The following is a 25,343-nucleotide window of genomic DNA, read 5'->3' as shown; positions in this document are numbered from 1 at the left end:
GTCCTATAGATTCACAACATAGTCAGTTGTATTCTTCAGGCTTTTCACCATTAGCCTGACATGGGGGGATTTCTTTGTTTCTGGTTTCTTGCCCTGTGTGGTCCCCAGTTTTGGCAGCTTTTTCCTTCCGCAATTACTATGTCTTATTTGACAGATACGTTTGCTTTTTCAGATGCAGATAGGGACAGCATACTTGGGAGCATTTCAGATATTGGATATAGAGAGGATGGAGGAGAGGATTCTCAGTGGAGTTATTTGAATCATTTGAATACTAAAGTCAACAAACTTTCTCATCATGCCACCATGTTAAAGATTTATTGTCGGGACAATAAGATCCCTAGGGGTTTGCGCATGCAGAAAGCGCCGGCAGTGTTTGTTGATGATGAGAATTTTAGAAATAAGTGGATATCTATATTGAACAAATGCTCTTTATATATGATGCTACTATTAATCCAGATCTTACTATTAATCTTCTGACTCAATGCTCCATTGAGTCAGAAGCAATACAAAAGGATATAGATACAACCATAGGACAGATGAAGGAAAGAGTTTCCACTGATAACTTTGAGAAGAACATGAAGAAATTGGAGTTGGACATGTCAAAGTTGAGAGAAAAACTTTTAGAGTTCAGACAAAGGAAATGGAATCCTCTCTAATAAAACGCTTGGTGTCCGTCCGTGGACGGACACCAAGCGTGTGTCCGTGCCTTCCTGCCCTGTTCTGCGCCTGCGCGAAGCGCAGGCGCAGAACAGGGCAAGGGAGACACGACCACCGGCGCCCGGTGGCCATCTTGGGCGGCCAGAAGCGGCCGCCCCGAAGAAGCCGGGTAAGCAGCGGCGGGGGACACTGGCCGAGGAGGCGGCGGAGCCATGGCAGAGGCCTGGCCGCCGCCGCTTACCCGGCTTCTTCGGGGCGGCCGCTTCTGGCGGGGCGCATGCCCAGAACGCGCCGAGTGAGACACAACCACGGCGACCAGGCGGCCATAATGGCCGGGGGAAGAAGCGGTGGCTGAGGAGAAGCGGCAGCCACGAAGCCGGGCGGGTAGAAGAGGCGGGGGAAGCCGGCCGAGGCGGCAGTGGAGCCGCGGCCGAGGCCTGGCCGCAACGCCGAAGATGGCGGGAGGGAAGAGGCGGCGGGGGAAGAGGACACCGGGGCCGGGCAGGCAGCAATCTGGCCAGCGGGGACAAAACTCTGGGCGGCACTCTGGGAGGCGGGAGGGAAGAAGAAGCGGGGACTGGGGGAAGGAAGCCAGGCGAGCTAAAACGTGAGCAGCGGCTGCGGAGTTAAATAAAATAAACCCTCATTTTAATGGGCACCCATGAGAGCAGCCGCGAAGGCGCCCCAGCGACTCCCCTCCTTTCCCCCCCCTCGGAGGCAGACGGCGGGCCACAGAACTCTGCGGACGACGACGCCTCCATGGCGGTTGCCGTTGCCCTTCTTCGCCCACCGCCAGGAGAGGGAGAGGAGGAGGATGCGCTGCCGGATGGCTGCGGCTCCTTCGGCCGCGCTGCACCCCCTCACAGCGCCGCCGCTGAGCCCCGAGAAGAGCTGCCGCTTCTGGCCCAAGCCTGAGCCGGCGGCGGCACCGTCAGCAGCAACAACAGCGGCCCTGGAACATCCCGCCGCCTCGCCATGCCCGCCAGCCTCGCGTTCTTGCCCGTGCTGCTGCCAAGAAGCCAGGCGAGTGGGCTCTGGCTCCGTGTCTCTGCCCCACATGGCTAGCAAGGTGTTGTGTCTCCCTGCGCTGAGCTCTCAGGTTAGGACGGGTCCAGCCTGGGGACCCTTATTTTAACGGGCGCCTGAGAGAGCAGCCGCGAAGGCGCCCCAGCGACTCCCCTCCTTCCCTCCCCCTCCCCCCCTCGGAGGCAGACGGGCAAGCATACCAGGTCTTAAACCAGTTCAGTCCCACTGAACTGTAGGGTGTGCTTTAATATTCCATGTTAGCTTAATTTGGTTTAGTCCCTGAATCTTCAGTGGGGCTAAAGTAATAAGTCCAAATATACTGCTTTAAGTCATTTGCTGCTTGCCAGATTAGAATATATTTGTATACATGTATGCCTTCTCCCACTTTTTTGGACTGCACTGCACTTTTTCTGACTGCACTTTTTTAAAAACTGCATTGTCTTGATCTTTGGATTTATTTGACTCATTTTTTCATGTAATGCAAATTGTCTTGGGAGCCCTTGGTAGGGTGAAAAGGGAGCATATATAAACCTAAAGCAATGAAATAATAATTAAATTAAATAGACATTAAATAGACAACAGACTTCAAATCCATATGCTAATGCTCTGATGCAGAAATGGACCCTCACCCTGTAACCTCTTTCCTATTCCTTTTAATGAGGGGAGCACATTTGTTTGTATATTCTTTGGGTCCACAGAGACTGGCTCCTTCCATTTGAATGAATGCAACAATGTGTGAATGGAATGGAATGTGTGCATACATCAAGGTGAACATGAACCAGGATCAAATAAGATGTTACATCAAGCATGCAATTGGCCCTGGCATGTGAACCTTTTCTCCTTTTCCTTTCCTTTATTCTTTTGCTTTTTGCTAAATAATAGCTGCAGACCTAATCTGTATCAGGAACACAGAATGGAGGAGGGGGCTTTACTCTTTGCTCTTGCCATGGTCCTGATTCAGACTCCTCCCCCCACAACCTACAGCTGTTTGCCCCTGTTGGGGAGTCTACACACGATAAATCATTTGACAACCTGATTAGAAGGGTTCTTCATAACTTTTTGATTCACTGACTGTCTTCGTATAAGGCCAAATTAACAAATACTGTATTTGATTAACACAGAGGATATCCTTGCTAAAAAAAAAAAAGTTTACTACATTAAAATAAACAGTTTTATATCAACTCTCAATGCAGCAGTAGGGCAGACTATGATTGTAAGCTGCACGCTTTAGAGAGACTTCTATAGCTTTTAATTTATCAAAGGAAACAATCAGCACACTTTGTGGCAGAGGAAATGAAGAGGTTTTTTGGCAGTGCTCTCATGCAATGAGAGAGAGGGAGAGGGAGAGAGAAGGGAGGGAGGAAAGAGGGAGAGAGAGAGAGAGAAAAAAGGAAGGAAAGGAGGGCGAGAGGGAGAGAGAAGGAAGGAATGGAGAGAGAGAGAGAAGAAAGGAAGGAAAGAGGGAAAGAGAAAGAAAAAAGAAGGGAAGGAGATGAGGGGGAAGAAAGGAGGGAGAGAGAAAAGGAAGGAATGAAAGAGAGAGAAAAAGAAAAAAAAGAAGGAAAGGAGGGCGAGAGAGAGGGAGAAGGACTGGGGGGGAACGGTACTAGTGCCCGTTATTTTAACGGGCTTAAAAATACTAGTAGAGATAATAAGGATTATGAAATGGGTAGAGTGTATTTTGGGGTTAACTCGTCTGGGGGAGTTAAGAAAACTGTTAGGTGGAAAGACCCACTTCCACGATCAGATAGTGAATATTCAGACACGGAGGCATCTGGCAATAGCTCAGGAGATGAGTCTTCCCACATGGGCAGATGGATTAGACTGGGCAGAACGGCAACATTCAAAAGAAAGGAGGACTCACAGGTTTTTCCAAGGGGTTCAAAACCAACCTTTCAGAAGAAAATATAGTGGTTAATCTGAGCAGTAAAAGTTTGTCTGAAGATGAATTGAGGATTCTAAATCTAGGTTTTAATTTCATTCCTAAACCATCTTATGATGATTTTACTACTAGGGTGGACCTGTATAAGATGGTTAGATTATTGAAATTATGTGCCTTTTTTGGTGTGAGCGATCGTAGTATAGGAGAACAATTTAGGCATAAGTCCACTTTTTGCTCCACTTTTGAATCCCTGATGATTACTGTTTTTCACAAGGAGGTAGAAAAGGAAATAGCAAAGCTGGAAAGAACATTTCATAGGGGAGGCAAGGACAACACTAATTTTTCTTCACATGATTGGCAAATCATTGCCACTTTACAAAAAGATAAAAACTTGATTATAAAATCAACTGACAAAGGTGGGACGGTAGTACTTATGGATAGAATTCATTATGTGGCAGAAATAGAAAAACTGCTTTCTGATTATAATACATATGTACCTATCACACATGACCCCACATCTAGGGTTATGAGCATTGTTAAAGGTGTGGTAGAAGAAGGAATGTGTTTACATTTAATAGCAGACAAAACAGCTAAATTCCTTATGAACATGCATCTACGTATTCCAATTTTTTACACGCTCCCTAAAATTCATAAAGGCACCATACCACCACCAGGATGCCCAATTGTTTCAGCTTGTAGTTTGGTTTTTGAACCTTTATCTTTGTTCGTAGATTATTTTCCTAAGCCCTTCGTACCATCCATAAATTCATATATAAAGGATACAAAGGACCTCATTTCCAAATTGGAAGGGATGAAAATACCAGGGAATTTGGTGCTGGTTACCTTAGATGTTTCAGCACTATATACAAATATACCTCTGGAGGAGGCAAGAACTGTTATTTCTGATACTTTATTATTTATTTATTATTATTTATTATTTATTTAGCACATTTTTATACTGCCCTAACCCAAGGTCTCAGGGCAGTTCACAACAAACAAATACTAAAAACAATTTAAAACAAATAATAACAATCAAAAGTTTAAAAAATTAAAAAGTTAAAAAGCTAAAAAGCTAAAAGTTAAAAAGTTAAAAAGCTTGGGTAAAAAGATAAGTCTTTAGAGCCCTTTAAAAAGCCGCTAGAGATGGGGAGACTCTTATCCCCACGGGAAGTGCGTTCCAAAGTCTCGGGGCGACAACAGAGAAGGCTCGTCCCTGGGTGGCCACCAAACGACATGAAGGTAGCCACAGACGAGCCTCCCCTGATGAACGTAGTGGACGATGGGGATCATGCAGAAGAAGACGCTCTCTTAGATACCGTGGGCCTAAACTGTTTAGGGCTTTATAGGTTATAACCAGCACTTTGTATTTTGCCCGGAAACCTATCGGCAGCCAGTGCAGCTCCTGTAATATAGGAGTAATATGGTCTCTTCGAGATGACCCAGAGACCAACCTGGCTGCCGCATTTTGTACTAATTGTAGTTTCCGGACTATGTACAAAGGCAGCCCCACATAGAGCGCATTGCAGTAGTCAAGTCTGGAGGTTACCAGCAAGTGTACTACTGTTTTGAGATCATGAACTTCAAGAAACGGACACAGCTGGCGTATCAACCGAAGCTGATAGAAAGCGCTTCTGGCCACTGCCTCAACCTGGGAAACCAGGGAGCAGGTGTGGATCCAGAAGCACTCCCAGACTGCATACCTGTTCCTTCTGAGGAAGTGTGACCCCATCTAGAACAGGTAGATCAATATCGCTTCCCAAGTGACGACCGCGCACAATAAGTACCTCCGTCTTGTCTGGATTCAGTCTCAGTTTGTTATCCCTCATCCATCCCATTACTGCTTCCAAGCAGGCATTCAGGGAGGATATGCCTTCTCCTGATGATGCTGACATGGAGAAATAGATTTGGGTGTCATCAGCATACTGATAACACCCAGCACCAAATCTCCGGATGATCTCTCCCAATGGTTTCATGTAGATATTAAAAAGCATTGGAGACAGTATGGAGCCCTGAGGGACCCCATATAAAAGCTCAGATTTTGAAGAGCAGCAGTCTCCAAGCGACACCATCTGGAATCTGCCAGAAAGGTAGGAGCAGAACCACTACAAAGCAGTGCCTCCCACCCCCAACACTCTCAGACGTTCCAGAAGGATACTATGGTCGATAGTATCGAAAGCCGTCGAGAGATCCAAAAGGACCAACAGAGTCACACTTCCTCTGTCCATTCCCAATTGGAGATCATCCATCAGGCCGACCAAGGCAGTCTCCACCCCATAGCCCACCCGAAAACCAGTTTGAAATGGGTCTAGATAGTCAGTTTCCTCCAAGACCGCCTGGAGCTGGGAGGCCACCACCCTCTCAATCACCTTGCCCAACCATGGGAGGTTGGAGATAGGCCTGTAGCTATTAAACTCTGAGGGGTCCAAGGCAGGCTTCTTAAGAATAGGTCTAATAATTGCCTCCTTTAAACAAGGAGGCATCCTGCCCTCCCTCAGAGAGGTATTTATAATTGCCACCAGGCTCTCCACAATAACCTCCTTGCCAGATAGTATAAGCCACGATGGGCAAGGATCAAGCAGACAGGTGGTAGGACGTACCATTCCAAGCAGCTTGTCCACATCCTCAGGAGTCACAAACTGAAATTGATCCAGTCTAACCACACAAGAGGAGTTGCTGGATACCTCTGCATCTGACACTGTGATAACTGTGGAATCTAAATCGACCCGAATACGAGAGACTTTGTCCACAAAAAACTCATTAAAAGCATCACAGCGGACAACTGATGGTTCAAATTCGGATTCAGGGGAGTAGGGCGCCCTACTAGACCCCTCACAACCCTGAATAGCTCCGCTGGACGAGAGCCTGCGGAAGCAATACGGGCAGAAAAGAAACACTTCTTTGCTGAACGTATAGCCAGAGCATAGATCTTTAAATGTGCTCTATGTCGTAATCTGTCGGATTCAAGTCGAGTCTTCCTCCACTTGCGCTCCAGTCATCTACCTTGCCGCTTTAGCTCCCATAGATCTTCCGTATACCAAGGAGCCATTTTTGAAGCGGTACGGAGAGCACGCTTAGGAGCGATAATTTCTACTGCCCTGGTGAGCTGATTATTCCAATTCTCCACCAGGGCATCAACCGGATCGCCGGCAGGGCCAACATTAAATCCTTACAGCCTATATTATTTATTTATTACAGCCTATATTATTTATTTATTTACACAGTCAGACAGGTGTTATTGACTGGTTTGTTTTATCCAGACACCGAGTCCTTCCCAAGGACCTGGGATGCCGGAATTTTATTGTCAATGTTGTTGCTGTTGTTATAGATATCGTCACAGAATATAGGCTGTTCCCAGTAAAGCTGCTTTTTGTAATTGGCTGATGGTGATTTCTGTGGCCCCTATGGTGTTGAGGTGCTCTTCAAGGTCTTTTGGAACTGCACCCAGGGCGCCAATTACCACTGGGATTATTTGGGTCTTTTTCTGCCACAGCCTTTCAATTTCCATTTGTAGATCTTGGTATTTGGTGATTTTTTCTATTTCTTTTTCTTCTATTCTGCTATCCCCTGGTATTGCTATGTCGATAATTTTGACTTGTTTTTCTTTCTTCTCAACTACAGTTATATCTGGTGTATTGTGTGGCAGATGTTTGTCTGTTTGTAGTCGGAAGTCCCATAATATTTTTACATCTTCATTTTATTATTATTATTATTATTATTATTATTACATTTATATCCCGCTCTTCCTCCAAAGAGCCCAGAGCAGTGTACTACATACTTAAGTTTCTCTTTCACAACAACCCTGTGAAGTAGGTTAGGCCAAGAGAGAAGTGACTGGCCCCGAGTCACCCAGCAAGTATCATGGCTGAATGGGGATTTGAACTCGGGTCTCCCTGGTCCTAGTCCAACACTCTAACCACTACACCACGCTGGCTTGTGGTGTAGATCTTAGGATGTGTGTACTTTTTTGCCGTTTTGATACATACTGAGAGCCTCAGCATTTATTTCTAGTAGGACAGTGGGGTGGTTCTTTATATGCAGAGAGACTAGCATTCATAGTAGATAGGGATGAGTTAGCTATGACAACATGCAGGGCTTAGTCCATAGGCTTTGTGTAGATACTCAGTGATTCTGCCGTCCCTTTGATGTACTTAACTGTTAACATACTGGTTGGCTATGTTTTTATTGAGTTGTCACAAGCCACATATTTGTGTAACACGATCTCTTTAAGTGGTTATACAGATGCCAAGACGCAGCTTGGATTAATTATGAGAGCATGTGATGAGGTGGATTATCTTGACTGTTAGTCACACCAGCTATAGCCCTTTAAAAATCATTGCTTGTGGTTGTATATATAAAATGAAACTACATTGGAGAGCACTTGGTGACAGGCAGGCAGGAGAGAGATAGCAGCCACCTGAGTAAAGATTTTTTTCTGTGGAAAAGGCATTTTCTGTGGTATAAAGAGACATATCAGGTATCTGTATCAATGGGGCAATTTGAGGTATTATTTTGGAACTGAGTAGTGCACACGTGTCATATTTGTAATTTGCATTTGCAATTTTGTAGTGAACATTTGCCCGTGAGGAAGAGGGGTTACCTTGAAACTGGCTCAGAACCCGGGTGCCTGTTGGCTTTGGCACTTCCATTGATTGCTATCTGCTTTCTTACTTGAGGACACTTATAACAGTGGAGTGGACATTTCGACACAGCATATTGTGATCTGTATTTGAAGATATTCATCGTTCTAGCCTGTGTTGAATCTTCAGAGTCCCTCTACAGTGGTTCACACCAGCAAGCATGGACATTGGTGGACATTATTCTTTATACCTACTTTATTTGCCATCTCCTGATGTATGCTTATTGTTTATTGTTTATTTTCACTGATTGTTTATTGTTATCTTCCATAGTGTTATGATTTTTCCCCACAATTTAGGTTTTGATTTATGTATTAAAACGTTTTAGTTCACACCTTATATTTTTTGGCATCTTCAGGGGAGGCAATTTTCTCATTTAAACATGCTCTTTTTAGAGAGTCCTATAGATTCACAACAGAGTCAGTTGTATTTTACTTTAATAAATGTATGGTCGTGGACCAAGACATATAGCATAAAACCTAATAAACCATAAAACATACAATTTATAAGTACATAGATCTTCTGCAACTAATAATAATATAACTGAATTTAGCTGTAACATAAGATACTAGGGATGTGCAAATTGATTCCGGTACAAATCGATTTGTACCCAAATCTAGCTGATTTGGGTGATTCAGAAACAAAACAAATCACCCCTGTGGGCCATTGGCTAGATTCGGGTACAAATCGAATCGCACCTGCTTTGATTTGAATCGATTCGAGTTTCGGATCCCTCCTATTAATTCCCCTAGATTGTCAGCTTTCTTTCTTTTTTTAAAGCTAAGCTCTAGCCCTTAGAGAAATGGAGAAATGGAGCAAAATGTGTGGTCATGATTTTTCAAGTGTTTGGATTCTTTGATGTATAATAACTTTCACTCAATGAATCCTTATGAGGAGTCATTACAAACCTTCATTTCTTCTGTTCATTTTGACTGTCTTTTTGACAGCGCCAACTGTCAACTGCCATGTGCCAACTACACTACACTCCCACCTGCAAGGCAGTGGGGTACTACTCAGTTTAAGTTAAGTGCCTAATGGATAGAGGCTACCACCCAAATTGCAGAGGAATTGGGCAAAGGGCTGATTTTTGGAGAAATGTTGAAGGTTTCAAGGTTTTCCCCCATAAGGTATAATGGAGGTGTATCGCTTCATGTCAAAGGCAAGTGGGTGGCCTAGAGTGGTGTGGGTTTGGTGGTAGTGCCCAAGCGGGGCAAGGAAGCTACCATAATTTTTTCAAAGGATTTGGCCAGAAGGTTGATTTTTGGTGATTTGTTGAAGTGTACACATCTTTAAGGTTTTTCTCCATAGGGAATCATGTAGGTTTCAGCAGCCGCATAACTGCACTTGGGGGGTGCTGGGGTGGCCCAGAGTGAGTGGCGGTGTAGTGAACAGAGGGTGCCAGCCACCCCCATGGGTTTCTAACCCATGGGGTACAACAGGGTTCTGTTGTTTCTGTGGTGTTCTGAGTGTGGATTCTCTGATAGCAAATGAGAGTGGATTCATGGTTTGTATTGAAAATCTCAATTGCTACCAGAGAATCTACACTCAGAACACCTCAGAAACAACAGAACCCTGAACCCCATGGGTTCGAAACCCATGGGGGTGGCTGGCACCCTCTGTTCACTACACTGCCACTCACGCTGGGCCACCCCAGCCCAACATCCGTGGGTGTGCAATAGGGGTGTGCACAGAACCAGTTTTAGCGCTTTGGTTCAAATTCAAACCCAGCCGCCTGACTGCGAACCAATTCGGTCAAACCAGCTGGCGGTCCAATCCATTCGGTCGAATTGGGTCGACCCGGTTCGAGGGGCTATGCTTGTAAAGGGGAATCTGGTGAAGAGCAAGCAATGGGAAAGCCTGCCTTTAAAAGGGTTCTAAGGGCGGCTGGAGGTGGGGAGCAGTGAGAGGGCACCTTACGCGGTTGGGGTGGCGGCGGCAGCAGCTCTAAATCCTGCCAGCGCTTACCCCACAGCAGCACAGCCCACGCATCGGGCCAGAAGCCCGATGCACATGCGTGGAGGCCATTTGTGTGACCACCAGAGTACTCCTGTGCAACTGCTCAAATGTTGCTTTAGGAACATGCAACAGTACCCGTGGTGCACAAAACGCCCACAGAACACTGCATGGTAGGTGGGCCAGATTGTATGTGCATTGAACACAATGTGTGAATAAGCCTAAACTATATCTTAGCCAACCCGTGTTTTGGGAGAAGACGCTTTTTCAACATTCCTCTGTGATTTATGCCATTTGCATCTCATCCTTCCTCAAAGAGCTGTGAAGTAATCCCATTTTATCCTCCCAGGGGCTTTGTGGGGTAACTTGGGCTGAGAAATGGAGATGAGCCCCTGTGGAATGGAGGTTGGGGCCCAGGTCTCCTCCATCACAATTGCACACTCCACCTACTAATCTGCACCCTGCTGACCCCTGTGCAATTCTTTCTTCCGCTGTAATACTCCAGCTTTGTTTGCTTCCCCCACACCTCAAATTGCAGCTTTTGCAGAACTGCAGACCGACATCCACGAGCTGACGAGCGACTTAGATGGGGCTGGCATTCCCTTCCTTGACTACCGGACGTACACGATGAGGGTGCTCTTCCCCGGCATTGAAGACCATCCTGTGCTGAGGGATCTGGAGGTAAGAGCATTCTTTTTAAGAAGAAACATAATGTCGGATTACAAAGCCGTCTAAGTTAGTAGCCATGATCACATCTTGTGGCAGCCAGTTCCATCAGTGTGCATTGTGGAGAGAAGCCCTTTCATTGGTCTGTCCCGAATCTCTCCTGCCAATTTTGCTTTGTTGCCAGAACCTAAGGGATATACTCATGGGTCAAATGGGCTGTAACCCAAAATTGGGCGTAAAATAAGCCAAATCTGGCAACAGTCCACCCTCTCCACACCATTCATATACTTCTGTCGTGTCCTTCTTCTGGGGCGGGGGTGGTTCTAGGCGGAAAATCAGAGGTGGTCCCAAGGATTATGGTGTCTGAGTGGAGGTTCCAAATTCTGCTTTGCCCCATGCCTCTGGTGGGGGCCACCTGCTATCAAAACTGGCCTTGGCAAGCTTCCAAAGTTGCATGGGGGGGGGCAGGGAGGAGGGAAGGTTGCCAGCAGCTTCTTCTCTCCTCGTGCTTCCTGCAAGCTTTGCAAGGGGTATGAGAGGCAGGCCTTGCCAAGCTTGCCACTGGGTCAGGTCAGTCCTGAAGAACTGCAACTCCTCCAGCGCCAGTGGCGAGAGGCATCTTGATGTTCTTGGGAGGAGAGCTGGTCTTGTGGTCGCAAGCATGAATTGTCCTCTTTGCTAAGCAGGGTCTGCCCTGGATGGCATTTGAATGGGAGACTACATGCGCGTAGGGCTGGGCACATAAGCAGATTTGCCAGTTCAGCTCCAGTCTGAAAGGGATTTGAGCTGATCTGGACTGGCTCGGTTTTGGACCAGTCGAACCGGACCCAGTTTGAGTTTAAACTGAGCTGGTTTGACGGGCTGAGAGCTATAATGGTTACACAAATAGCCTCTGCACATGCATGCCGGCCATTTTAGTGACTTCCATGTGTGTGCAGAGACCCAAACTGGGCCCAAACAAGGCCACTTCCAGGGCTTCTGGCCAGGCAACTCAGGGAGGATGGCGCGGGTGGTGGGAGCCACCACCCCCGACGTCTCTTCACCCGCCACAGCCGTGGCTTCTACTTGTAAGTACGGATTTACTCCCCTCCTGCCCCCTCTATTAGAACAGCCCCCTGCCGCTGTCCTGTAAAAGGGGAATCCTCACTGGATTCCCCTTTACCAGTATAGCTTGGAGCAGGCTCAGTTTGATTTGAACTCGAGTTCGGTTCGGTTCAGCCCTGAGGCTGTTGAACCGAGCCGGTTTGACATCGTGCCCAGCTTGAACCAAGCCGGCTTGCACACCCCTACATGTGTGAGCACTGTAAGATATTCCCCTATTTATTTGTTTGTTTGTTTGTTTGTTTGTTTGTTTGTTTGTTTGTTTGTTTGATTTATATACCGCCCTTCCAAAATGGCTCAGGGCAGTTCACAACTGTTCAGCTCCTGGGATGGGGCTGCTCTGGGAAGAGCATCACTGAAGGTTCCAAGTTCCCTCCCTGGCAGCATCTCCAAGATAGGGCTGAGAGACTCAGGTCTGCAACCTTGGAGAAGCTGCTGCCAGTCTGTGCAGACAATACTGATCTAGATGGACCCAGGGTCTGACTCAGTATAAGGCAGCTTTCAGTGAATGATCATAGGATTACGACGACGACAAATATTTATATACCGCTCTTCAACCAAAGTTCACAAAGTGGTTTACAAAGAAAAAATACATTAATAAAATGGTCCCTTAATCCCAAATGGCTCACAATCTAAAAGAAACATGGCAGATACCAGCATCAGCCACTTGAGGGATGCTATGCTGGGGCTGGATAGGGCCAGTCGCTCTCCCCCTGCTAAATGAGAGAATAAATGAGAGAATAAATAGAGCCCCTGGTGGCGCAGTGGTAAAACTGCCGCCCTGTAACCAGAAGGTTACAAGTTCGATCCTGACCAGGGGCTCAAGGTTGACTCAGCCTTCCATCCTTCCGAGGTTGGTAAAATGAGTACCCAGAATGTTGGGGGCAATATGCTAAATCATTGTAAACCGCTTAGAGAGCTCCGGCTATAGAGAGCGGTATATAAATGTAAGTGCTAGTGCTATTGCTAAATGTTGTTTTAAAAATTTTAATTGTTGTAAAGTTTTAACTTTTACTATGTCTTTTATTTTGTTTTACCTACTGTTTTACCTACTATTTAAGGTTTTTGTGTGTGTTGTCATTTATTTTAACTAACGTTTTCGCTTTTTGTGGGTTTGTTTGTGTGTTTATCTGTTTGTAAACTGCCCAGAGATGTGAATTAATTTTGGGCAGTATAGAAGTGTGTTGAATGAATGAATGAAAGAGAAGCAGCACTTTAGCAGGTGTCTCTTTGCTCAGTTAGCAGGGGTAATTCCTATGACGTCCTCCTGGTGCCTGAACGATCTGCTGTCTCAGGCAACTGTCTCACCTTGCCTCATGAAAGGGCCGCCCCGTTAAAAACACTTTAGCCTTGATTTAGTGGTAGAGAAGGAGCTTCAGTCCCTCAGTTGCGTCACTTGCCCCTTTTTGTCTTTTTCCAGCTCTCTGCCACTGGCTTTGACCTCTGGGCAGCCTCTGGCCATAACAGCCCCCTCTTAAAGGCCAGCTGGAGAGAGTGCCTTCTGGGGAACCTGTTGCTTTCATCAGCCTCCTTCCCCAATTATCGGTGGCTCCTTCTGGAACGGAGCCCTTTCAGGGCAAGCCAATGGCGGCCCCCTCCATCGCCCGGTGGCTTAGCAGCATGTGCTGCGGCCTGTATTACATCACCAGCAGTAATGAGTTCAGTCAGTCTTCATCCAAGTCCCAGGCGAGCGTTTGTCGTGCTGTGCACGCTTTGGCATGGCAGGCTGTCTGTCTCTGCTGTGGAGTGGAGCAGGCTGTGATAGCAAGGGTGTGCTGTGGGCCAGGGTGGGAGAGAAGGGAGAGGGCAGTGCTGGCAGCCCCTCCGGAAAATCTTGGCAGGCCCCGGGACTGGGGGAGGCCTGTATCAAGAAGCCCGGGGCTGAGAGCAGAGGCGGCTTGCCCAGATTGCAAAGCCACACCGGCTCCGGCTCTGATCAGCTTTCATGACCCACGTTTGCCGTTTTATTGTGCATTGGCTCAGTATATGAATGTGGATGGGGCCTCTCTGTTTTTGCTGCTTGGAGTTCCACCCTGGACCACTGCATCTCTTTGTAGTCTGGCGCACACACACACACACCCGCCTACCCCCATCCCACTGCACAGCCGCCAGAAGCAACCTAAATCATGCAAAGTCAGCACATCGCTTTGCTGATAAATAAGCCACTTTGCTTAAACTGCTTAAGGCAGTGGCTGGCGTTTTGACTCACGGAGCGTGCAGGCAGCAGCCACATTCCAGGCCAAAGGAGCATGAGTTGCTCACATGGGGAGGACGATGTTTGCCAAGCTCCCTTTCCCTCTGAAGCACTCCGTGGCCCCTGTCCCATGCACCCTTCAGAGGCTTGTTTTTGGGTGGCATGGAGTGCTTCAGAGGGAAGGGAAGATTGGTGGATAACTCCCCCTCCGCCCCCCCTGCCCCATTTGAGCCCTTTAGTCTGGGACACAACCACTACCCGCCCTCTTCCATTGCTGCCTGTGTGCTCCCTTCGTCAGGATGTTGGCCAGTGTTTCTGGGTGCAGCATGCTACAGCATATTGTAGCAGGATTTTGATTTTTAACAAACTCAGAAAGGCACAGAGCGCTGGTCAATTTGTGATCTGAACAATCAGATCCTTGCCACCGACTTGCTAGTCACCCCCAGCATGGTAATCTGAATTGCAGTGTGCAAGAAACTGTCATGAGAACCTACAGTTGCCATCAAGATGACAAAGCAGCAGATGGTCAAATGCCAACTAAGAATGCAGCCAGTTACCTGTACAGAAAATACGAAGCAGCCACTTGTCCATCCTCCCCCCACTTCCTCCCAGGCATGCTTCAGCAACATTGCTTTCATTTGCCTTTGAAATGAAAGAAGACACAGGGACAGGCAGGCCTATCTCAGGAGGGTATTCCAAGGCCTTGGTGCCACTATGGAAAAGGCCAGGTCCTCAGTCGCCACCCACCTCACTTGTAATGCCTGAAGTGCCCAGAGCAGGACCTTGGATGATGAACCCGGCACAGGGGCACGTTCGGCTGGGAGCAGATTTCTTAGAGATCATGGGCGTCAAGACTGGCCACCATGTAATTCCTCTCTCTCTGTTTCTGACAGGTCCCTGGGTACCGGCAAGAGCGGGTGGAGAAGGGCCTGAAGCTCTTTGCCCAGCTCATCAACAACAAGGTCTTTCTCCTCTCCTTCATCCGCACCCTCGAGTCCCAGCGCAGCTTCTCCATGCGGGATCGGGGCAACGTGGCCTCCCTCATCATGACGGTGCTGCAAAGCAAGCTGGAGTATGCCACCGACGTCCTCAAGCAGCTCTTGGCCGACCTCATTGACAAAAACCTGGAGAGCAAGAACCACCCCAAGCTGCTGCTCCGGAGGTGAGTGCCAGAGCGAGCAGGCGGCCTCGCCCAGGAGCCAGGGGGGGCCATCTGTGTTTGCCCTCTAGTATTCTATGGATGCTGTGTGGGTGGGGCCCATTGGGTGGATCTCAGCCATGGCGTTGTAGCCTGCCACAAAAGCTGGTGCTGATGCTCTCGGACATTTACATGTCCCAGCCTCACGGGAGGTAACCACAGGAAAGACACAGATAGCATCACATTTGTTTTTAAATTGCTTAATGTTAAAAATATGGTGGTGATGATGATTAATAATAATAAACTTTATTTGTTAGCCGCCCCATAACAAATGGTTCTTTGGGTGGCCCACAACAACACAACGCTAAAAACATCCAAGTGAGAAAATGCAGAACAAAAAAAATAACAAAGGAAAATAAACAAGGCAGTACAAAACATTTTAAAATGTTTAAAAGCGGTTCTGATTGTTTTAAAGTATTTATTTTGTTTGGTTTTATTGTGAACTACCTTGAGCTGTCTGCATTGGGCAATATATAAATAAAATGTATGTATGTATGTCTGTTAAGGGACCCTCAGTCACACAAATGCAAGTCACCACTCTATCTATCTATCTATCTGTCGACATTGTACATAATCCAAATCATTTATTTATTTATTTAATCATATTTTTACACCACCCAAAACTTATGTCTCTGGGCAGTTTACAACAAAATTAAAAGTAAAACATTAATTTAAAAAAAAAAATTAAAAGCAAGAAATTTAAAACACAATTTAAAAATTTCAAACAATATTCTAAAAACAACATTAAAACAATCAAAACAATATCAGTTAAAAGTCTGGTTGAAGAAATGCGTCTTTAGAGACTTTTTAAAAGATGTCAGAGATGGGGAGGCTCTTATTTCACTAGGGAGCGCATTCCAAAGCCTCGGGGTAGCAACGGAGAAGGCCCGTCCCTGAGTAGCCACCAGACAAGCTGGTGGCAACTGCAGACGGACCTCTCCTGATGATCTCAATGGGTGGTGGGGTTCATAACAAAGAAGATGTTCTCTTAAAAACCCAGGGCCCAAGCTGTTTAGGGCTTTATAGGTTATGACCAACACCTTATATTTTGCCCGGAAACATATTGACAGCCAGTGTAACTCCTTCAATACAGGAGTAATATGGTCGTCCTGATGACCCAGAGACCAGCCTGGCTGCCACATTCTGGACCAACTGTAGTTTCCAAACTATGTACAAGGGCAGCCCCACATAAAGCGCATTGCAGTAATCCAGTCAATTACAATATAAAAATAAATAAAAACAATTAAAACACTTTCACAGAATAAAAACAATGAAAAACAATTCACAGAATAAAAACAGTGAAAATAATGTCACAGAGTTAAAACAATTAAACAGTTTAAAATTAGTTTCCGCAAACCACTTGATGCTCCCTTGCAACCCACCCATATAATACAGGCCACCAGGGGTGATCTTTCCATGAAGCATGGTGAGCCAGTCACCTCAGACATGGGGACAAAGAGGGGCACAAGATGCAGCAAGTTTCGGCCCCCTGCCACCATGGGTACTACCCCACTGGCCTCTTTTCTCTCCTCAACCTACTGAGGCACACCTCTTTCCCCTCCAACACAGGCTTCGGATGCTTCTGACACCATTGCCTGGCTTGATGGCAGAGTCGGAGAGTGCAGCTGGCATGCCCCCACCACTGCTGCCTTGGCAGCATGACCTGAGAATGCTGCTGTCCACCAACTGAGGTGGGGGGTATCAGGTTTTCCTTTGCCCCAGACAGCCAAACATCTTGAATCCCCCGCTGCAGCAAGCCACAGCTCAAACAGTTTCCGATGATCCAAGTGAGGAGGACTTTTGCAGCAGCGCCTGAAGTCTCAGTTGGGAAAGAGTGGAACTTGCTCAACTTTTGCAAGCTGTCTTGAAGGGAAAGGCTGTAAGCCCAGAGGCAAAGGGCATGCTTTGAATGCAGAAGGTCCAGGTGCAAGGCCTAGCATCTTCAGCCCTTTCTCAAATAGGAAATGATGGGATGGATCTCTGCCTAAGATCCCGGAGAGCCACTGCCAGTTACTCTCAAGCTGGGCTCTTTGGATGTTGGGCTATATCTCCTTTGGGCCATTGTTCCTGGGGATGATGGGAATTGTAGCCCAACAATTATAGGGGAATGGTGATGAGAATTGGAGCCCATCTGGAGCCCAAGCTTGAGAACCAAGCATGAATTGCCCCCCTTGCTAAGCAGGGTCCACCCTGGGTTGCATTATCATTCATTCATTCATTCATTGATTCGATTTCTATACCATCCTTCCAAAAATGGCTCAGGGCAGTTTACACAGAGAAATAATAAATAAATAAATAAGATGGATCCCTGTCCCCAAAGGGCTCACAATCTAAGAAGAAACACAAGATAGACACCAGCAGCAACAGTCACTGGAGGCACTGTGCTGGGGGTGGATAGGGCCAGTTACCCTCCCCCTGCTCAATAAAGAGAATCACCACTTTTAAAAGGTGCCTCTTTGCCCAGTTAGCAGGGGCATTTGAATGGTAGACATGTGTCAGCACTTCAAGATATTCCCCTTAGGGGATCTGTATGCTTGCATGCAAAAGGTCCCAAGTTCCCTCCCTGGTAGCACCTCCAAGATAGGGCTGGGAGAGACTCCTGCCTTCAACCTTGGAGAAGCCGCTGCCAGTCTGAGTAGACAATACTGAGCTAGATGGACCAAGGGTCTGACTCAGTAGAAGTCAGCTTCCTAGGTTCCGATGTTCCAATGAAGTACTGGACTAGATGGATCAATGGTCTGATTCAGCATGAGTCAGCTTTGTAGAGGAGGGATGATTTTTAAAATATTTGTGTTTTAATTCTTAACATGGGGAGGCCCGGGCTCTCTTATCCACTTGCTTGTTCTGCGCCAGGAACAGAAGATCATTTTGTCCCGAGGGACTGATTCCTTGGCAGCAATTCCACTTCACAAGTACCCATTGCTAGGTCAAAATCTAGATGCTTCCGATACCTGCCAGGTGCTTCACAATAGCCGCAGTGAAGATCAGAATTTGCAGGGGCTTCACACCACTGTAGAATCCAGACTCTTCCCTTTGCCTTCAGAGGAACGGTTTAAGATCGATGCGAGTGAGCTCCAGAGCTGGCACAGTCCTCAAAGCTCCTCCGCAGAATGGTGCAGGCGAAGCGCTTGCTGTGCCATCTGCCTGGGAGGGTTTTCTGTGGCACACAGCCGGTAGCAGAGCATCAATAAGATGCACGTAATTGCAGCCGTCTCTCGCAGTGTTCAGGCTGCTAAGCAGGGAAGCTGGGAGTGCAGATCAGATCTCGCTTTCAGTTTGTTTTACTCTCTCCAAAGTAACTCCCTGCTGCTATACAGCTAAGATTACTACCTCACTGGAGAAATTCCCTCCACATGTTCCCCTGGGGAGAGGGCTTTCTCTATCCCTCACAAGTTCCTTCTCTTCAAATGTTGATCATGCACCTGTCGTTTCCAGGATGTTTTCTTCCACCCGCTCCTTTCATCCTTCTTCTTTTCTTCCTGTCTTTGGCTTGGGACCAAATGTGGCAGTTATTTTCTCCACAGAGTATGACTTTATTTCTTACGTGTTTATTTATTTTATTATTTTATTTATTGTTCAGTTTATATACCTGCTTTCATTAAAACAATCACAAGGCAGTTCACATAGAAAAAGTTAAAACAAGACTATAAAAATTCCACAATTAAAATATTGTGCTAAAATATAAAAACTGATCTAATTAATTTTTAAAAAAATATAAACATAAAAAATAACCATACAATATACAAAGAAGCAACAATGGAGACGATCACATAAAAGCCTGAGTAAAAAGGCAAGTCTTCAGATGTTTCCTAAAAGCCATGTTGGAGACCGAGGAGCTAATAGCCACCGGGAGAGCATTCCAAAGTCTGGGGGCAGCAACAGAGAAGGCCCTGTCCCACGTGTACGACAGCCGAGCTTCCTTCCATGTTTACACCATCCTTTCTCCAAAGAGCTCAGAGCAGGTCACACATGGAACATATGAACACAGGTAGCTGCCTGTCACTGAGTCAGACCATTGGTCCCTCTATTTCAGTATTTTCCACACTGGCTGGCAGCGTCTCTCCAAGGTTTCAGGCAGGAGTCTTTTCCCAGCCCGGCCAGCAGAAGCTGAGGACTGAACCAGGGACATTCTGCATGCACTGAGCTACCGTCCAGTCCTCTTTACCATCCCCAGCCCTCCCTCTGCCCATTGTATCTGCACAACAACTAGTGTGACTAGCTCAAGGTCACTCACTGAGGTGCACGGCTGAGTAGCCATTTGAACCGAGCCTTCCCCATTTCTAGTCTGACATTCTCACCACCACACCTCACTGGCCTAATAGAGGAGAGGGGACAATGTCTGCACCAACTGGGATCCAAATTCGGGAACCTCCGGTTCTAGAACGATATCCAGAACACAAGCTGATTTCCAGCAGGCTCCTCAAGTAGCATGTGCAGCAAAGCCTTGAGTGCATCACAGGACGGATACCTTGGAGCATTCCCGGAGAGCCTTAGTGTAGCCAGTGGACCATCCTTGGCCTTTTTTACATGCCCAGAGCAGAATCTCTTCCCGATTCTACAAACACTCTAGATTTGATCGAGCAGAATGGATCCAGATCTCAGCTTCAGCAAAATGTTTTACAGTAGAACCAAGGATCTGGTTCTAACCAGAGGCGTTCTTACCCTGGACTTCAGGGCCAAAGCCCAGGGCCTCCACTCCCCCCAGGTGCCCCCAAATCTTCTTTAGTCTGTCCTGGGTGGTGTGGCCGTAGTGCCATGCTGCAGGCCCATTGCGCTGAGTGCTGTAGAGACAGAAGGTGGAGGGCAGGGGAAAGTGTTAAGTTCCATGTTGAAATGTTTCTGCTAATGCATATTTGCATAAATATATTTGTTTTATATTCCTACATTCTTGTGAGTTCAGCTGCTGTTTGTGCCCTCAAAAAACCCACCTGTTAAAAATACTGTGTGTGTCATGGTGTGTGTGTGTAGGGCAGGGCTGCTCCACTTCAGCCCTCTTGCAGATATTAGCCTACAATTCCTATAATCTCTGGCTATTGGCCACTGTCTCTGGGGATTATGGGAGTTGTAGTCCAAATACAGCTGGGGGGGCTACGTTGAGCAGGCCTGGTGTGTGCGTGGGGGGGTGATGCTTAACTCGTTGGGGTGGGGCTCCAGTGAGGTGGGGGGCCTCCAAAGGTCTTTATGTCCAGGCTCCAAAATTACCTAGGTGCACCTCTGGTTCTAACACATCCTATCACACTGAGTCACACCGAAGAGTGTGTAACATGCCACAGGAATTTCTGTACAGATTGGTAGGATTTTTTCGGACACATGCTTTGAAATATACTGGCTGACATCCAGAGTGGTCTTCCCACAGTAGGGAAGAAAGTTGCATGGGCACATTAAGGGTGTTCAAACCGGCTCGACATCAAGCCAGTTCGATGTTGAGCCGGTTTGGTTCGACGGTTCGGGTTCGAACCCAAACACCCCCTGTTCGTTCTGGCCCTGGACAGAACACCCCTGGACTGTCCAGGGGTTCGCAGCTACTGCACTGTGGGGCAAGGCCCGAATGGGCCAAAGAGCCGGCCCATTCAGCCGGTTTGGGCTGCATTGAGGCCGGCAGGGGAGGGGGAACCTCCAAGGACCCCCCTCCACCACCTCCCACAACTCCCCGGAGGAGGTAAGTGGTTCAAGGGGATGTCAGACCAAACTGGCCCCAGTCTGGTTCAAGTCCAGTCCGGACTCGAACTGAACCGGGCCAGCCGGTTCTGTGCACACCCCTAGGGCAAATAGGAGAGCTTCCCTACTACTGAGCCTGCCATGCAGCCTCTGGCACACAGCATGGAGGGAGTGCATTTTGACCATTCACTGTCCCTGGGAGTGCATGCTATCTAAAAATGTGTCCCTGAGAGCTATATGACCCTTGGGGACATATTTTCAGATGACACAGGGGACTCTTGGAACCAGAGTGGCTCATCAAAATCTGCTCCCCCCCCCGCCACCCGCTATGCACCTAAGGCTGTGCTGCCCTAACACAGCTAGGAGAGCTTTTGCATTACTGGAAGGTTGCTCTGGATGTCTGCTGTTGTTTCTAAGATGTTCATGGTCACAGGCATGATGCCGCATATGGGGGCAAAAATAAATTTTTACATTTCCCCCTTCTCTGCATTTTCCTGAGCAGCAGGGGTTCCAGGCCAGCTTAACAGGGCCAAGTTCTGTACAGAGGGAGTACTGGGGCCTCGGTGTGTGTTTGTAATAGCTTTTTGGTGTACAAATATACAGGCTGAGCAGGTGAAAGCAAATAGACACACAGCCAGGTGCTGGTTGTTCCAAAACAGCATCAGTCCCTCGAAGCAAGAGCAGCAAACACACCTCGGAAATGCTTGTACATATGATTGCGTCAAGATTCCTTTTTGTGCATTGTCTTACCTTTGAGCATGCAGCCTTCCATGTGCTGATAAAACACTACAAAAAAGCAATGTGGATGTGACTGCATGGACAGTTGCAGCTTGATGCTGTTGGTGCTCTGTCTTACCAGTGCACTGGAGCACAGGTGCGCATCAACAAGACACCGCCCCAAAATAATCTCGAGGCAGTCACATGGATGAAAATATCAACATTGCTTTTTTGGGATGGTTTTATCAATGCTCATATTGTGGCATCAGTAGCGGGGGCGGGGGAGATGCAGATGGACCAGAGGAATTTAAAGCTGTGGCAAAGTGTTCCTGCTCCAATTCTAGAATTAATGTAGGAAATTTTCCTATTTCAACTGGAATTCAGAAAGCGTAGCATGCATGGCAGAGTGAGCCCTGTTTCTTATACCTGTTTCTGAAAGAGTTGGAAATGTTGAGGGAGGAACTGGAAGACTCGAGGTAACTTGCAGATAGGTTGGTTTCACAAAACTCTGAAGGGGGGAAACCCGATGGGAGCCAAAACTCCCTCCCGAAACTGTCCCATAGTAACTCAATGGAGCGGAATGTTTGCAGACTCCCTGGACACTTAACGGACAACCAGTTGGATGGAGCTAATGGAGCTCAGTGGTGAAGAGGGAAGGGAAGGAGGGCTTGAACAAAAAGAGCAGGACATTTCTCAGCTTGAAGAATACTCCCTCAAGACAGACAACAGGATGAAAAGGAGCTGAAACTGAACACCTCTGTCCCTCCACAAAAAAAGAGAAAACAGAAAAATAAAATGAAATTGGAATGTGAAGTAAGACCCACATTAGAGCAGGAACTTCTCTCTTTGTTGCTAACTTTCTCCCCCCCCCCCCCACCATCCTGAGCCACAGGCTCAGATAACACTTGCACACCAGGGATATGGTGCAGCATTTTGCTGTGTAGAGGAACTTGTGAAGGAACAGAATGGGGGAAACCCTCTGATCCCTGTTCTCTTCCTTTCCCACAATAGACTCATGAAGCACAGAACATTATGCAGCTTTATCCTTGTGTCTGTGTAAACAAGCATTAATCTCTGTGTGCAAAATACAAACCAAAACAACTAGGAGAATGACTTCCATCTCCCTGCTGTTACTGTCCCCGCTATTCTCCACCCCCACCCCGCCGGGAAATTTCATTTGGCTCACATAAATTGAAGTGGAGCAGTGAAAGTCTGTGTGAAACAGGAGAGGTCGGTGCTCGCTCGCTCTCGCTTGCCTGACACAGAAGGTCTCCAACTGAGCCACGGTTGGAAAAGAACCTTCTGATGTTACGAGGGCTGAACAGAGCGAAACAAAGAGCCCCCTTTATTGTGGTTTTGGCACTGGAATTCTAATCAGGTTGCAGGGCCTGAGAATTCAGTTTCTGATGCAGATGCTATCGTTCTGCTGGCGTGGACAATTACCCGGACTCTATCTTTCAGCCAAGTTTCTCCAATTTACTGAATACTTTAGCATTACCCGTACTTGCTGGCAGCAACTTGCTGGGGCTTCAGGCAGGGTTCCTTCTCAGTTCTACCTGAATCCCCTTGAGAAATGTTTTAGTTTTATTGGAACACTTTTAGCTTTTCACTCAATTCTCCAGGTTTTTCTTCTATCCAATAACCCTCATGCTCACCTCAAAATTTTGCTTTAGGTGCAATTCGCTGAAAACGTTCTTTTCTGAAAAGAAAAGAACTTGCATTGTGAAGGGAGGGACCAAAAATTTATCATTTGGTGATAAATCCATACAAAGGGGATAAGGATCCCAGATACTCAATGCCTTCATGACTGTTACTGCTACTAATATGTATACACCCCTATTCTTCAACCAAAGTTATCAAAGTGGTTTATATAGAAAAATAAATAATACATAAATAAGATGGTTCCCTGTCCCAAGGGGGCTCACACTCTAAAAGAAAACACAAGATAGACACCAGCAACAGCCACTGGAGGGATGCTGTGCTGGGGCTGGAGAGGGCCAGCTGCTCTCCCCCTGCTTAATATATGAGATCCACCACTTTAAAAGGTGCCTCTTTGCAGGGGTTCATTAGAATAGCTTTTCTTTGCTTTATCACATAAGTAAAACAAATACGGTGTGCCAGCAGTGGGTAATATGCTGTTCCTCAACTTCACCAAAAGCAAAATCCAAGACAAAATTCATGGGGGAACTCAGATGGGGAGAATTTCATAAGCATCCAGCTTCAAAGTCCTTGGCTGTTGCATGAAAAATGAACTCCAGGAAAGACCTGTATAGACTCAGTGACAGCCATACAGACTAAGACAGCACCAGGCCACCCAGTGGTGCAGAGCGGTGCTGCTTCTTCAGGGGTGGGGCAATTTTTGCCCATCTCTTATGCCCCTTGAAGTACTCTGTGTGACCAGTGTTCTCTCTAATTTCTTTCCTCTGTGTGCAGAATGAGTTTTGTTCTGGGCAGCGGTACCAAGGCAGTGTGTGTGTGCATTAGGGATGTGCAGAACCGGTCCGGCGGTCTGTGGTCCGGGGGTTCGTGGGTTTGTGACCGAACCGAACACACACACACCCCGCTTCCGTCCGGACCGGAACCGAACCGCCGGTCTGGTCCGACAGGTCCACAAATTTTTTTAAAAAAAATTAAATGAAAATGTAATGTAAATGTAGTCATTTTGGCTGCCGCCACACATGCACAAATGCCCTAAGTGAGGCCTTTACGGAGGCCCAAAAGGGCCAAAAAGACTACATTTACCCGGCTGTGGCGGTGATGAGGGAGGCTGGTGGAGGGAGGAGGAACCCTCACAGACACACACACACCCCGGTTACAGCAAGCCCCCCGAAGGGCCTACAGGTAGTTATTTTTCATTTAAGAATTTTTTAAAAAGAAATTTGCAGACCTGTCGGACTGGATGGGGGGGGGATTCGATGGGGGCCGGACCGAACTGGCCTGGTTCCGTTTGAGGCCAGTCTGGCCTTGAAACGAACCGAGCCAGATGGTTCCGTGCACACCCCTAGTGTGCATGTATATCCAGATTCCTGATTCAACCTGAGCAGGATCTAAAATGAACTGAGTTAAAATCAGCAACTACAACGTGTGAGCATGCACGCATGCACACACACACACACACACACACACACCTATCTTAGAGGGAACACTGTGTGACTCATAACCAGGTCCCTGAGAGCTGTGTGAAAATCACCCCCGCCATGGGCATGCATGCTGCGTTAGTGCAGAATACAGCACCAGCACCCACATAGAACCAGTGCTCTCTTGGGAGCACTGGTGCTGCCTTAGTCAGCCGATCAGTCAGAATGTGCATTCTGTTCCATTTTGCAGGGAGGGGTGGAGCATGAATAAGCAAGCGAAGAGATGTTCTTTTCTTGAAGTGGTCATCTTTGCTCTCCCCTTTTTTTATGTTCTAGGACAGAATCTGTGGCTGAGAAGATGCTTACAAACTGGTTCACCTTTCTGCTCTACAAATTCCTCAAGGTAAGAAGAAGCACCAGACCGGTGGGTGGCCTTGCTCTTGTACAGGGAAGGCATCCTCTAGTCCAGGGGGTTCTCAACCTTGGGTCTCCAGATGTTGTTGGACTTCAACTCCTATAATCCCCAACCAAAGGCCACTGGGGCTGGGGATTATGGGAGTTGAAGTCCAATAACATCTAG

General features: G+C 47.2%; 1 protein-coding gene across 7 annotated transcripts in view; it reads left to right on the top strand.

Moving 5' to 3' along the window:
• Positions 1-25,343, top strand: part of PLXNA4 (plexin A4) — a 699,000-nt gene that overhangs the window by 594,381 nt on the left and 79,276 nt on the right. For 6 of the 7 annotated variants that reach the window (XM_053255172.1, XM_053255171.1, XM_053255173.1 and 3 more), the window contains 3 exons: positions 10,691-10,833; positions 15,007-15,275; positions 25,100-25,166. In XM_053255172.1, coding sequence (XP_053111147.1) covers positions 10,691-10,833; positions 15,007-15,275; positions 25,100-25,166 — 479 coding nt within the window. Of the gene's footprint in view, positions 1-8,131; positions 8,546-10,690; positions 10,834-15,006; positions 15,276-25,099; positions 25,167-25,343 lie in introns of those variants that run through there. The other variant, XM_053255177.1, reaches the window with a different exon arrangement.

This window comes from Hemicordylus capensis, chromosome 5 (assembly GCF_027244095.1).
Source record: "Hemicordylus capensis ecotype Gifberg chromosome 5, rHemCap1.1.pri, whole genome shotgun sequence".
Classification (NCBI taxonomy): domain Eukaryota; kingdom Metazoa; phylum Chordata; class Lepidosauria; order Squamata; family Cordylidae; genus Hemicordylus; species Hemicordylus capensis.
This window is presented reverse-complemented; position numbering and strand designations above follow the sequence as displayed.